The sequence below is a fragment of the Misgurnus anguillicaudatus genome, chromosome 3 (genome assembly GCF_027580225.2).
Source record: "Misgurnus anguillicaudatus chromosome 3, ASM2758022v2, whole genome shotgun sequence".
In the NCBI taxonomy this organism is placed as follows: domain Eukaryota; kingdom Metazoa; phylum Chordata; class Actinopteri; order Cypriniformes; family Cobitidae; genus Misgurnus; species Misgurnus anguillicaudatus.
In genome coordinates, this window is record NC_073339.2 from 38980087 (window position 1) to 38995563 (window position 15477).

Below are 15477 nucleotides of genomic sequence, written 5' to 3' on the forward strand. Positions count from 1 at the left end.
TTATAACAAAATACTTGTTTATTTTGAATGTGGTCGCTCAGGAATGGACTCCAGATTGCAGTCCTCATCTATGTCAGCTGAAGCCCTTTTTACATCACGAGAAGAAAACACACACAGCAAAAAAAGATTTTAGTTTGAGTCAAAAGTTAGAGACATACAACTATTTGTATTAGAAACTATGATGTAATATACATGAACATATATATATATATATTTTTTTATAATTGGGTGATTCTTCAACTAGGGGCACTTTTAGCCTTGTGAATTTGAAATTAAAAAACTTGCTCAAAAGTCATGTAACACAGTCTGATAAGTTTAAACAATTGGTCTAGATTTAAGGTCTGTAAGAGGGCAAACTTAGATTTCCAGAGAAATTGTTAATATTTTACATTTTTTCAGACCTGCTAACAAATGTCATTTCCACCACATCTCAATATACTGTTGTTATTTAAAAATAGAATTACTTATGCCACTCCAGAATTGTCTAAGATCATTTTTGTGAGTAGTTTTACAATTTTTTCACAATGTAAAATAATTATACATTTGTCAACGAGATAAATGAACTGCCAAGAGGACCAAATGCTGAACTGTTCACCTGTCACACTCTTAAATTTAATATTGGTTTGGAAAAGAGCTTATTAAAAAATAAATAACTTGAATTGTTATGTTAAGTAGAGTATGATCTCATAAATTGTAGATCAATTTTTAATGTGTTATGAGAACTTTTTAAATATTTCTTTTTAAAAGTGTGTGGTGATGGAAATGACAGGGTGGTGGTGGAAATGACAAGGTGTTGTGGAAATGACAATGAATTAATGTGAACGTAGAGAAACAGTATAGATATTCTTTAGAAAAATTCTAAATTCATCACAACTCAATTCACAAAGTCATTAAACATAACCAGACCTGTTTTTTAGTTTAGAGTTTGAGTCTCCTCTGTCCCCCTCCCGCTTTACCCACTTCCTAATTGTCAGCTGATGACATTTGCTAACTTTTTCATCAACAAAACATAATCCATCAGCAACCAATTTTCTACACCACAAACCTCAGGACACACTACACTCATATCCCACATCCATTTTTCCCTTTTTCTCCACTGACTGACACTGAAGTTACAAAAGCTCGATTTATAGTCATGCATAAGTTCTACGCCGTAGCTACGTAGCATAGGCTATCCGTAGCCTGTGCGTAGCTCTGCGTAGCCTGAAGTGCACCTCGCAAAATTTTTAACAGCGCGTCAGTTGTACGCGGACCGCAAGCACTGTGATTGGTCCACCAGAACCCCTCCCGTCAGGTAAAAAAACTACGTCATAGGTATTTCCGTTTGCGACGGTGAAAACAAAGATGAGCCAAGTTGGGGAGTGATTTACCTCAAACTGCAACAAAAATCACTGTTTATTTACTTCCATCATTGCTGATCTTCTCAAATCATAAGCCATTTCTCAATATGCGTTCTTGTCTGTACTTGTGTTCTTGTGGACTTGTAAAACGTCATCAGTCGCAATTCAAAGTTCGCATCAAGCCCAAGTTCACATAAAATCCCCGGATGTGTTCTTGATCCGCCCATTTTATCGAGGATGCATCAGGAGAGACTTGTGTGGACTTATGACAGCGAAGTTTCCCAGAATGCATTTCACATCAGGAGTTTGTTCTTCCGAGTCTGAACTTGCAAGTTCCAACTACGAAGTGTTTGCACGTCGACGTGGAGGACGACGCAAAAGTATAAACAAAACCGACGTGGAACCTACGCCGTCGCGGCTACGCCGTAGGACCTACGCACGACTATAACGAGCCCTTAAGGGTGCACCTGATGTGCATTTGACCCTCAAAGCCTGGTTCGTTTGACTCACACATATCATCAACACCTCACTGCTCACCGGCACATTTCCATCCACGTTTAAGCAGGCGTTGGTCACTCCATTGCTTAAAAAAGCGACACTGAACCCCTCACTCACGGACAGTTATAGACCTGTCTCACATTACGGCTCGCTAAGGCAGAATCCAAATCCTTGGTTCTGATTCTGCTAGACCTGTCGGCAGCTTTTGACACATTCAATCATCAGATACTACTAGCCACCCTATTGTCGCTAGGGATCACAGGTACTCCTCTTCAATGTTTCAAATCTCTCTGATAGATCCTGTAGGTTGCCATGGAGGGACATGCTGTCCACAGCCCACCAAATGGTCACTGAGGTCCCTCAGGGATCAGTGTTTGGTCCACTCCTTTTCTCCATCTACACAACATCCTTAGGACCTATCATACAGGCACATGGCTTCTCCTACCACTGCTATGATGACACCCAGATCTTCTTTTCATTTTACCCAGATGATCCCACCATAGCAGCACGCATTACAGCCTGCTTAGAACACATATCGGCTTGGATAAAGAAACACCACCTCAAGCTGAACCTAGCTAAGACTGAGCTGCTTCTATTTTCGGCACAACTTAAGATATAGCACGACCTATCCATTCATCTTGGCAACACAACCATTAATCCTTCCAAAACTTCCAGAAACCTCAGTGTCGTCTTTGATGACAAACTGTCATTCACTGATTACATTGCAAAGACAAGCGCAGTCGTGCCGATTTGCGTTCTACAAATTTTAGGAAGATGCTGCCACTCCTTACGGGGCATGCAGCACAACTTCTGATCCAGGCCCTGGTAATCTCTAGGCAGGACTACTGCAATGCTTTTTTTGCTGGCCTTCCTGGATGGTCGATCATACCACTCCAGTTAGTTCAGAATGCAGCAGCTCGGCTTATCTTCCAGAAGCCCAAAAGGGCTCATGTAACGCCGCTCTTCAAGTCACTACTGCTTACTTACTGAACTTTTACTGCACCAACATACTTTCCTACATTTCTACACCCCATCCAGAACATTATGTTCAGCAATATGTTCTGCGTAGCCAGTTTATTGATTTGCATGTAAACGCATGATTTTTGATAGTTATCCACTTATTTTGTGCATGTAAACGCAGTCAATGTCATTTCCACCACATGCTGTCTTTTCCACCACAAAGGGCAGTGTGGTGGAAATGACGGTGGTGGTAATGACATTTCTGTAGTTTTTTGTGAAAAAATCAAAGACAGCTTCACTGATTAGCTTTGAAATAATACTTATGATTTCATGTATGCAAAATACTCTTATTTCATTTTAAATTTTTAGCTTTGTAAAAACACCCTTAAAGTTACAGCATGTTTGGAAATGACGTATAATAAATGTTTTTACTGATCAAGCAATATTTACCCTGACTTTTTCTTTATTTGTTGTTAATGAAAATTTAAGTTTCCTCCATGTCCAGCATGTTCTCTAATGTCACTGAACATTTCCATGAAAACCCACTAAACAATCTTTCACACAAACTTTTTAAAGGCACATTACAGTGTCGTGGTGGAAATGACACCAATACTGTGCGACAGCTATATTTTGTATAAAAAGTTAAATTAATAGTGATCTCACATTAAATATTATAATGAATTTTAATTATTTTACTAGTGCTTAATTCAGGTACATTAATAGTTCCCAGATAAGTCATATTTTTAAACTGTATTTTCATTGTTGAAATGTAAAAGTCTGGGTGTGCGACAAGGAGAAAACAGTGAATTTGACACCTATTAGGAGTTTAAAAAGTATGAAAAAATCATAATAGAAAGGTCCTACATTTTTTTAAAGGTGATTTTATTGTAAGTTTGACAAAGAAAGAGGAATTTGTCAAAAATTATATGTATTTTTAAAAATATGACCCAAGTACATAAAAGTGCCCGTAGTCTAAGAATCACCCAATTACAAATGCCTTATGTTTGCTAAATAACTCTGCTGATAATACTCATATTTCTCCCACATATCTTATTCATTCATATCACTATAAACATGTGCATTTACATAACATGTCATAGAAAAATGAACACATGTAAATCTCGTGTCTTAGTCATTTATTTTACAATCAAAAACAGCTAACATGAAACAAAAACTGTAAATGCATGATGAACATAACAACCCAAACTTACTGTATCTGAGCAGCAGCTCCACTGCTCAATGCATCTCTGGTGACGCGTCTTTATTTTGATACAGTCTGGTCTTTTTGCACCTCGCTCGTGCTCCTCATCACCTTCTCCTAAACAAAAAAGTAATCTGCAATCGACGATCCAAAACGGAGATATTTATATCTAAACCTTATCGTTTCTTTAAGCTCTGTATAACTAGCCATAGCCGCTAGCATAACAGCATTTGGTTGCGCAAGCGTACGTGTGTTTGGGCAGATCTGCGCAGACGCACATTTTACCGACACAAACCAATCAAACTGAATCCTTGTAATCGTTTATGATTGGTTACTATCCCCATCAATCAAAACTTTGTTGGCTAGGCATTGGCTGGCTTTATTTTGGCTTCATCCAGTCAACACCTAAGGAACGCTAAATGACAGCTCGCTTACCCAATGATGCACTCCCTGGGCATTTTAAATTCTCAAACCTTATATGATTGGACAAAACAGAAAAAGGCGGTGTCATTTTTTCGGGGAAGAAATTAACGGAGTAGAAATAGATTACTTTTCAAGAATCGATATTTTATTGAAATTTTACTTTTTTTTATTGAAAATGAATATGATCGATCATACTAACCGGAAGCGCGCATGTAAACAAATGCGGATCTTTTGGCATTTGTCCCTATTTTTCGTTGTTTTGGATTAAAATTGCGGGATGCATTTTAAAGAGTGGACACTTGTGTTGAGATGATATGTAAGTACTGTCCATATTAATATGCGGTCCGTCTGCATTTCATTTAATCCTTTCCACTCCAGTGTATTATGAAAAAACAAGATATGAACATGAACATGAAGTACAGAAACCCATAGATAGGCTACGCCCCTATGGCCCGCCCACGAGCCTGTGAGGTTTACGTTTAAATAATTGTGAATGAATAGTTTCATAGTTAACTATTTACGCTGTGAGATTTTAGTTTAAGATTTTTAAAGTTTGTCTGACACATGGATGGGTGTCTCTGGGCTAATCTGCCCCTGCTATCCACTGACTTAACAACCTGGCCTGAGATAAAACCTGAAAGCGTGTGTCTCACTTTTGTTTTAAGTGTTATTTGCAGTTTTAATATTTTTATAAGATTTTCTTAGATAAGCTTGATCTCTATTTGAAGTTTGCTTTTGCACACGCCACCATTTTAGGAATGGGTTGAAGTACACCGATAGTATCGCGAGAAGATGACGAACACGCGCACTCAACTGCATCTCTCTTAAACAACAATTCACAAATTACATCAACACCAATAATTGTCACTAGACTTGCTGATATAATTGAAACAATAATTAATTTAGATTAAACTGGATTTGTTAATTTGTGAAAGACCACAGCGTATTATATGTCAATGTGCGTCAATATTACGTCAATTATTTATTTAATCATTTCTTATTAATCATGCAACTTAAACTTGAAACAGATACGAATAATGACATTAGACACTGAAAAGCTATTGATAAACGTTTAAGTAATTGTACAAAGCACATCGTTTAAATTAAACATTTATTAAATTATTTAATTTAATTTATAATATATTTAATAAATAATAAATATTAAAGTAATGTATCTAATGAAATTTATTAAATCAAACTGTCACATCATCTTCAGGCTTCAAATACTTTTTGCTCCCGGATTTCTAATTAGTTTACAAGCTATGGCGTCACTTAATTCTGCAGGCAGCTATGTGAGACTGATATGATGTCTGTTCAGGAGACAATATCGCACCAAACTTGCACAATTTCTTAAGGTTCATGTTTAGTACGAGGAATAGTGATCTGAAATAAAGTTTACCAAAATAATATTAAGGATAATCTCTTTTTGTTTATATTTTTGCCCATTTTACCTTTTATTTAAACAGTGATAGAGGAGAGGACAGGGAGGAGAGAGGGGTCGCCGAAAGTGCGAAAGCACCACATGTCGGAGCGCTGCCCAATAATAACTTCATCGGCTCCGACGGATATAAAAAAATGTTTATTTCTTTTTGTGAAATAGAAAATACAGAAAACATGAAGCCTACACGTTACACTAAATTAACTGTTTAATAACACTCCCTCTTCATTTATTTACTTCTTATCACTTTTATTATTTTATTAGTAGCCTATATTATTTTCTTTTGTGGTTTTAATGTAATTATATTTTATATTGTTTACTTATATTAATTGCGGGTTGCAGAGCTTGAAATATGTATAAGTGTATTTTAATTCTTTTTTTTAAATGTAAGTACAAATGTACACAAAATATATATATTTTAAATGTTAATTTGTGTAAAGTTTTAAATCGAAAGTCATAATAAACAAGCATTAAATGAGGTGTAATGTACATATTATTACACGTATGTCATTTACAACATTTATACAGTTATTTAAATGCATGCTGGTGACAGTTTTACCTAAATTTTAATTATTCTTTTTAAAAGCTCAGACTAAAATGTACAATATCCGTTTAAATCTTTCAATAATTCTATGTGTGTTTGCTACCTTAATTAATTTCGAAACACTTTAAACTTTAAAGTTTGTAAACTGATTTGTCTATAATAAAAACAAATGTAATGTCTAAAACAGTTTGAATCGGTTTGAATGAATGAAATGCGAGAATCTATTCATAGACGGACATTTGCCGCCTTGAAATATGTTACATTTAAAGTCATAAGAATCCAATTTTTATTTAATGTTAAAACCAAGCACACTAATACAATATTAAACATTCCTTTTTGCGAACAACATATATGGCGATTTATTTATTGAAGTCAACACAAATAGCAAATAATACTGAAAGGGCGTGTAAATATTAAATTATTAATACGATAATATTTAAAAAGATGTGATCGTTTACTTTTCAAATATTATAACAAAATATCTAAAGGGCGCTTTATGAAAAATATTAATTCTTTTAATATCCGTGTTTACTATTGGACTGAAGAGAATTTTATTGTTGAAGACTTTTTATCTGATATAGAAAAGATAGACAATTCCCGATATTCATAAAGCAATTATAAAAAATGATATATATGTGTGTGTGTTTGTGTTTATGGTTTCCATGGTTTAACTACAGTTAACAATTTTTAATGTTCGTACGGTGACGCTGTAATGCAGTGATTATTACGTCAAGTTTCAGAGGCTATAAAAGTCAGCACGCGCTTCATTGTTTCGTGGGTTTTCAGTTCGGCGTGGTTTGGTTCTTGTTTACAAGTCCAAGGCGATTTTCTGTGTTTTTCCTGGTTGTTTGTTTGTCTTTGTGTGTTTTGTTCGTCATGTTTCCCGTCTTTGTTATTGACAGAGGATCACGACGATTCCCTTCAGCGGAAGAGCTTTCTGCTGCTTTGAATAACGGGTCGACTCTCCTGTTTGTTAAGGAGAATCGGCCCGTTGTTGCAATCAGCAGACCTCTATCTGCTCCTGAGTTCACTGAGCCCTCCGTCCCTGTGTCACAGGAGGAGGCGCTCAGTGAACCGGGCAGTCCGCATGAGGGAAACACAGTGGATGCTGAGGTTTCGGTGAGGCCGTTATCAACAGCAGAGGAAGCCTGTAAGTTTATACATATTCACCTCTGTAATAGTCCAACAATATCTGTGACTGATGTACAAACAAAAAACACTGAGTGAAATGTGTGAGAGAGAGACACTGTTAGCCAAAGGACTTTTTAATGATTAATACTATTCCCTTATGAATACTGATCGTTTTGTTTTTTCAGTTAATTAACTTTTTTTAATAATTATTTGAAGTTTTAAAGTGTTTTGCTGTCCTTCACCACCATATGACACTGAATCTCGGATTGACAATCCTGGATGATATGCTGGATTAATGGATGATTTTTGAATCCTTAATTCTTATCTGTTCTTTTCACTTACAGGTCCAGAGGAGAAGGCCATGGTCAAGGTTGAAGACACTGAGGAGGAGGCGTCTTCATCTGATCATGTGCTTTCTCCAGTGTCTGGTTCAGGCTCTGTCACCAGCTCTCTTACTGAAGGGTAACATAAGACTAAAAACTCTTTGTAATAGATGTCTGTACTCATGTGTCTAACCTGACTTATTGTTTTGATATATTTGTCGGATCAGGAGTTCCTCTGTTGTGGACGACGAGCCTCCACTCAGCATCCAACCAGTGCTGTCGCTGCCGTGGATCGGTGAGGTGGTCCCCATAGAGGACATGAAGCCACCAGCTCCCACGAAAGGTGTGAACGCACTTGATTTAGTATATTTGTAGCATTATTTTGTTATCATCAAGTTGTTTAATTTAACCTCTTTGCTTTGTTCCCATAAGGTTTTCCAGTTTGGAAAGACCTAGGGGACACGGTGGACCTTCATGTCGCTCATGAGGAGACCACACCACCATCCTCCTCTCAGGCAGCCGACACACATCAGGTGAGATTCTGTCTGCTTGTCTCATCTTCAGAGAGATTTTATAGAGAGGAATTATGTAATCGCAAAAGTAAAACATCACATTTCAATACCAGCCCGAGTGTTTAACAGTAACTAACACATAACCTAACTGATGATGATGTGATTTCTAGGGCGATGCTCTCAGCTTTGTGATGTCTGAATTGACACCAGCTGATCGAGCCGCCGCTCCCCCATCTCCTGCGTTATCAACAGCAGAGGAAGCCTGTAAGTTCAGACATTTTCACCTGTAATCTGTCCAACAATATCTGTGACTGATGTTTAAACAAAAAACACTGAGTGAAATGTGTGAGAGATAAAGACACTGTTAGCCAAAGGCCTTTTTAATGATTAATACTATTACCATGTGTAACCTCATCATTATTTTTTGCAGTTAATTTATATATTTTTTGAAAATAATAATTATTTGAAGTTTTGAAGTGTTTTGCTGTCCTTCACCATATGACACTGAATCTCAGATTGACAATCTTGGATGATATGCTGGATTAATGGATGATCTTGAATCCTTAATTCTTATGTGTTCTTTTCACTTACAGGTCCAGAGGAGAAGGCCATGGTCAAGGTTGAAGACACTGAGGAGGAGGCGTCAGAGTCTTCATCTGATCATGTGCTTTCTCCAGTGTCTGGTTCAGGCTCTGACTCCAGCTCTCTTACTGAAGGGTAACATAAGACTTACACAGCATAAAAACCCTTTCTGTACTCGCGTGTCCATTTGCAAGATTTTATTTTTTAGCTCTAATTTACTGATTTATTGTTTTGATATATTTGTCGGATCAGGAGTTCCTCTGTTGTTGCCGACTGGAGTGAGGTTGAGCCCCTTAGCATGGCACCAGTGCTGTCTCTGCCTTTGGTCGGTGAGGTGGTCCCCATAGAGGACATGAAGCCACCAGCTCCCACGAAAGGTGTGAACGCACTTGATTTAGTATATTTGTGAAAATTATTTTCTTGTCATCAAGTTGTTTAATTTAACCTCTTTGCTTTGTTCCCATAAGGTTTTCCAGTTTGGAAAGACCTAGGGGACACGGTGGACCTTCATGTCGCTCATGAGGAGACCACACCACCATCCTCCACTCAGGCAGCCGACACACATCAGGTGAGATTCTGTCTGCTTGTTTCATCTTCAGAGAGTTTTTATAGAGAGGAATTATGTAATCACAAAAGTAAAACATCACATTTCAATACCAGCCCGAGTTATTAACAGTAACTAACACATAACCTAACTGATGATGATGTGATTTCTAGGGCGATGCTCTCAGCACTGTGATGTCTGAATTGACACCAGCTGATCGAGCCGCCGCTCCCCCACCTCCTGCGTTAGCAACAGCAGACGAAGCCTGTAAGTTCAGACATTTTCACCTGTAATCTGTCCAACAATATCTGTGACTGATGTTCAAACAAAAAAAACATGTGAAATGTGTGAGCGATAGAGACACTGTTAGCTAAAGGACTTTTTAATGATTAATACTATTACCATGTGTAACCTGATCATTATTTTTTGCAGTTAATGAAATTTTTTTTAAATAATAATTATTTGAAGTTTCGAAGTGTTTTGCTGTCCTCCACCATATGACACTGAATCTCAGATTGTCAATCCTGGATGATATGCTGGATTAATGGATGATCCTTAATTCTTATCTGTTCTTTTCACATACAGGTCCAGAGGAGAAGGCCATGGTCAAGGTTGAAGACACTGAGGAGGAGGCGTCTTCATCTGATCATGTGCTTTCTCCAGTGTCTGGTTCAGGCTCTGTCACCAGCTCTCTTACTGAAGGGTAACATAAGACTTACACAGCATAAAACTCTTTGTAATAGATGTTTGTACTCATGTGTCTAACCGGACTTATTGTTTTGATATATTTGTCGGATCAGGAGTTCCTCTGTTGTTGATGACTGGAGTGAGGTTGAGCCCCTCAGCATGGAACCAGTGCTGTCTCTGCCGTGGATCGGTGAGGTGGTCCCCAGAGATGAAATGAAGCCACCGGCCCCCGTGAAAGGTGTGAACGCACTTGATTTAGTTAGTATATTTGTGAAAATAATTTTGTTGTCATCAAGTTTTTTAATTTAACCTCTTTGCTTCATTCTCAGAAGGTTTTCCAGAATGGAAAGACCTCTGGTACACGGTGGACTTCAGTGCATCTCGTAAGGAGACCACCACACCACCATCCACAAGTGCAGGCGGCCCACATCAGGTGAGATTCTGTCTGTTTGTCTCATTTTCAGAGAGTTTTTTATAGAGAGCAATTAACGTAATCACTAAAGTAAAACATCACATTTCAATATCAGCCAGAGTGTTTAACAGTAACTAACACATAACCTGATGATGTGATTTCTAGGAGAACATCAAGGACCACGAGACTAAAGATCTCAAGGCGAGGGCGGAGATTTTAGTCTTTGATGTGGTCCGTTTCTTCGGATGTGGTTATGTTTCTGCAGAATTCCGGTAAGGACTCACAGATCTTCAGTTGTTTTGTTGCAGTAACATTTTTGTGTTTTGACATCCAGCGATTAAGTCACGCTGATCAGATGCCTAATTAATTGTTAGAGAGCCGAGATAGTTTACAATGATAATTTTTCTCCCATGCAGATTTAAGGTAGGGCGAACATTGGTGGACTTTGCCCTGACCTCTGAGGAGGCATGTAGTCTCGTGAGGAAGACTTTGGACCGGGAGATGCTCCGTCTTCGTAAAGAAGAGAGTTCGCCCCTGAAATTGATTCACCTTTACAGGTTCATAAAGAGGTATGAAGATCTTTCTCCTGCCACATCTGTCAAGAATGTTTTTCAGTTGGCAAACAATGATGATAACAAAAGCGAATCAGTACATTAGAAGTCATACAATTTAGATTGATGCTGCGCTTAAAGAGAATCTTATTAATGTATTCAGTTTGGGCAAATGTATTCTTCCATTTCTTATAGATTTAGTTACAATATGTTAGTTTTGTCTGTATGCAAAAATAAACAGCAATTGCTTAAGCACTAAAATCATTGCAGAAACGGTACTCACAGTTTTTCCTATGCGTTCCTAGGTATCCCATGATTTTTGTAGGCATGAAGTGCCAACTTTCTTCATGGGTCCTTGAGGATCTTTATGATTCAGACCTCTCTTCGGAGGATGAATCTGATGAGGTTGTACCTGCTGCTGCCCCTGCTCCTGCTGACCCTCCAGCAGTGATCCTTCCCTCTCCACCTCCTGCACCTGCACCTGCTCCTGCTGACCCTCCAGCAGTGGTCCTTCCCTCGCCACCTCCTGCACCTGCTCCTGCTGACCCTCCAGCAGTGATCCTTCCCTCTCCTCCTCCTGCACCTGCACCTGCTCCTGCTGACCCTCCAGCAGTGGTCCTTCCCTCTCCTCCTCCTGCACCTGCTCCTGCTGACCCTCCAGCAGTGATCCTTTCCTCGCCACCTCCTGCACCTGCTCCTGCTGACCCTCCAGCAGTGATCCTTCCCTCTCCTCCTCCTGCACCTGCTCCTGCTGACCCTCCAGCAGTGATCCTTCCCTCTCCTCCTGCACCTGCTCCTGCTGACCCTCCAGCAGTGATCCTTCCCTCTCCTCCTGCACCTGCTCCTGCTGACCCTCCAGCAGTGATCCTTCCCTCGCCACCTCCTGCACCTGCTCCTGCTGACCCTCCAGCAGGGGTTCTACCCTCCTCTAGTGTGTCTCAGTAAGTTAAACAAATTGTGTCAATTTTTATCTGTTACTATTATAATATTACAAGTAGCTGCCGGTAAATGTTTGCAGAAAAAGTTCTTAACAATATATTTAAATGTGTTTTAGATCTTCACCTCCGGATGGGTCGACTGCTCCGGTTGAGACGCCTCAGCCCCAGACGCCTCCATCCTCTCAGGTAGATTGTGAACATAATTGGTGTTAATAATAATGAAAAAGTAGTTTCATGTAAATGTTTTATTTCTGATTGTTTTACTTACAGCAAAATAAAGCTGACGAGGTGGAGAACATGGAGGTGGAGACTAGTTTACCATCTCCGTAAGTTTATCAAAGTCTCTATAACTTCATCTTTGACCAGTCTAGTATTACCTTTAGCTGTGTTTTTTAATCTTCTTCAGTAAACTTAATTTTTTTTTTTAAATGTTTGCAGAAACAGTTCTTAACAATATATTTAAATGTGTTTTTAGACCTTCACCTCCAGATGGCTCAACCGCTCCGGTTGGGCCGCCGCAGACGCCTCCATCCTCTCAGGTAGATTGTAAACATTATTAGTGTTAATATAAATGATAAAATAGTTTCATGTAAATGTTTTAAATCTGATTGTTTTACTTACAGCTAAATAAAGCTGACGAGGTGGAGCACATGGAGGTGGAGACTAGTTATTCATCTCCGTAAGTTTATCAAAGTCTCTATAACTTCATCTTTAACCAGTCTAGTATTACCTTTAGCTGTATTTTTTAATCTTCTTCAGTAAACTTAATATTTTATTGTTTAAATTTTTGCAGAAACAGTTCTTAACAATATATTTAAATGTATTTTTAGACCTTCATCTCCAGATGGGTCAACCCCTCCGGTTGCGCCGCCTCAGCTACAGACGCCTCCATCCTCTCAGGTAGATTGTGAACATTATTAGTGGCAATTTTAATGTAGAAGTAGTTTCATGTAAATGTTTTAAATTTCTTATTGTTTTACTTACAGCAGCATAACGCAGACGAGGTGGAGGACATGGAGGTGGAGACTAGTTTAATATCTCCGTAAGTTTATCAAAGTCTCTCTAAATTCATCTGTAACCAGTCTAGTATTACTTTTAACTGTTTTTTAAATCTTTAACAGTAAACTTAATATTTTATTGTTTAAATATTTGCAGAAACAGTTCTTAACAATATATATAAATGTGTTTTTAGACCTTCACCTCCAGATGGCTCAACCGCTCCAGTTGCGCCTCCTCAGCCCCAAACGCCTCCTCAGCCCCAAACGTCTTCATCCTATCAGGTAGATTGTGCCAATTTTTTGTGCCAATTTTAATGATAAAGTAGTTTCATGTAAATAAGTCTTTAGCAGAACTTTTGTTAATTTTAATTTGTTTTAATAAATGTGTTTTAAATCTAAAATTACAGCAAAGTAATGAGATGGAGCTGACATCAATAATGGCCAGACTCTGTCTCACAGAAACTGATATTAAAGCTCAGTAAGTTTATCATAGTCTGTCTGTTTTAGACTTTACATTTTTTATTTGCACAAATGTTTACAGAAACAGTTCTTAACATTATTTTTAAATGTGTTTTAGACCTTCACCTCCGGTTGGGTCAACCGCTCTGGTTGCGTCTCCGCAGATGCCTCCTCAGCCCCAAACGCCTCCTCAGCCCCAAACGCCTCCTCAGCCCCAAACGCCTCCTCAGCCCCAGCCGTCTTCATCCTCTCAGGTAGATTGTGAACATTATTAGTGTCAATTTTAATGATAAAGTAGTTTCATGTAAATTATTCTTTAGCAGAACTTCTGTTAATTTTAATTTGTTTTAATAAATGTGTTTTAAATCTAAAATTACAGCAAAGTAATGAGATGGAGGTGACGTCAATAATGGCCAGACTCTGTCTCACGGAAACTGATATTAAAGCTCAGTAAGTTTATCATAGTCTGTCTGTTTTAGACTTTACATTTTTTATTTGCACAAATGTTAACAAAAACAGTTCTTAACAATATATTTATATGTATTTATAGACATTCATCTCCTCACGGGCTGTTGGCGGAGGTCACGCCACCTCAGGCCATGTAAGTTTATCAAAATCTATTTAACCAGTTTAGTATTACTTATATTAAAATGATTAATGCTTATATATTACATACTTTATTTTTTTTACAGTAAAGTTAAATGTTATCAGAAACAGTTCTTACAGTATCTTTATTTGTATGTGTAGACTTTCACCTCCTCAGAGACAAGCGCCTCCTCCCGCCTCACCTCCACAGTGTCGCGCTTTTAAGCGTCCGCCTCCTCCGTCACAGGTAGATTTAAACCGAAGCCTTCAGCAGAACTCAATATTCATTTTAATTTGTTTTAATATACGTGTATTTAATCTTCAGGATGAGATGAAGCCGACGCCAAAGACGGACAGTCGGAATAGGCTGTCGGCTGAGGTCACGCCGCCTCCGGCCCAGACACCATCGTCCGCTCAGGTAGATTTAACCAAAGACCTAAATGTTATTTGTGACAATTAAATTGAGAATTTCATTTCTTTTATTAAATCTTTCATTGTTTTATTTACAGCAAAATAAAGCAGACACTGCCGTGGCCGACTGTTCTTCAGTTTCTCAGTAAGTCTTTATTTCAGCATTAATCTTTGTTATTAGGGCCCGAGCACCGAGGAGCAGGCCAGAATGGCCTGCACCGAAAGGTGCGAAGCCCTATTGATTTTGCTCGGATTATTATTAGGGCCCGAGCACCGAGGAGCAGGCCAGAATGGCCTGCACCGAAAGGTGCGAAGCCCTATTGTTTTTGCTCGAATTTATTATTTTTTTTATTTTTATTTTTTTTAACACTTTTGGCCATTTTGGGTGCCTTAACATACTCGAAAACTCTTGAAATTTGGCATAGACGTCAGGGTCGTCCGTCATTGCGAACTGGCAAAGGCTGGAACACGGGCATGGCACGGAGGCTCTGTAGCGCCCCCTGTAATGCAAAAAAAAACCATTGGTGCACAGATCGGACAAACATGTACGCACATGTATGAAAGTTGGTACGCATATAGATCTCATCAACCCGAACAACTTTCGCCCTCTAACATTTAAGCTCCGCCCAACAGGAAGTCGGCCATTTTAGATTGTTTAAAAAATGCATGCGGTGAACTTTTAAATACTCCTCCTAGGGGATACATGCAAATAACACCAAACGTTGTAATCATGATGTCGAGACATTGTACTTGCTAAATTGCGAAGGGATTTTTGATATCTCGAACGGTGTTGCCATGGCGAGGCGACAAATTCATGGCGAAATCAAAGAAACAGAAAGTATCTAATATCTATGACAAAAAATGTCTTATAGCGATGACACGCGGGGTGTTTGTTCATCTGAAGATTCCGATTGCATCGATGTGCCTATTGTGACTCCCG

At 38.6% G+C, this 15477-nt stretch overlaps 1 protein-coding gene and 1 long non-coding RNA gene across 2 annotated transcripts; one reads left to right on the forward strand and one right to left on the reverse strand.

Annotated features, from left to right (window-relative positions):
- LOC141353662 (uncharacterized) lies at nt 1-4676 on the reverse strand. Its single transcript, XR_012360762.1, has 2 exons — nt 4010-4676; nt 1-85 (listed from the first exon to the last, which is right to left on the reverse strand). It is a non-coding gene; the product is annotated as an uncharacterized lncRNA (long non-coding RNA).
- Nucleotides 4677-10172: 5496 nt separating this feature from the next.
- Nucleotides 10173-13564, forward strand: LOC129431184 (uncharacterized). The gene is made up of 13 exons (XM_073866352.1): nt 10173-10421; nt 10513-10616; nt 10761-10867; nt 11012-11164; nt 11452-12087; nt 12201-12270; nt 12355-12410; nt 12560-12623; nt 12708-12763; nt 12915-12984; nt 13071-13126; nt 13277-13364; nt 13490-13564. The coding sequence occupies exons 1-13, from the start codon at nt 10343-10345 to the stop codon at nt 13562-13564; spliced, it is 1614 nt and encodes a 537-aa protein (XP_073722453.1). The 5' UTR covers nt 10173-10342.
- The last annotated feature ends 1913 nt before the right edge of the window (nt 13565-15477 follow it).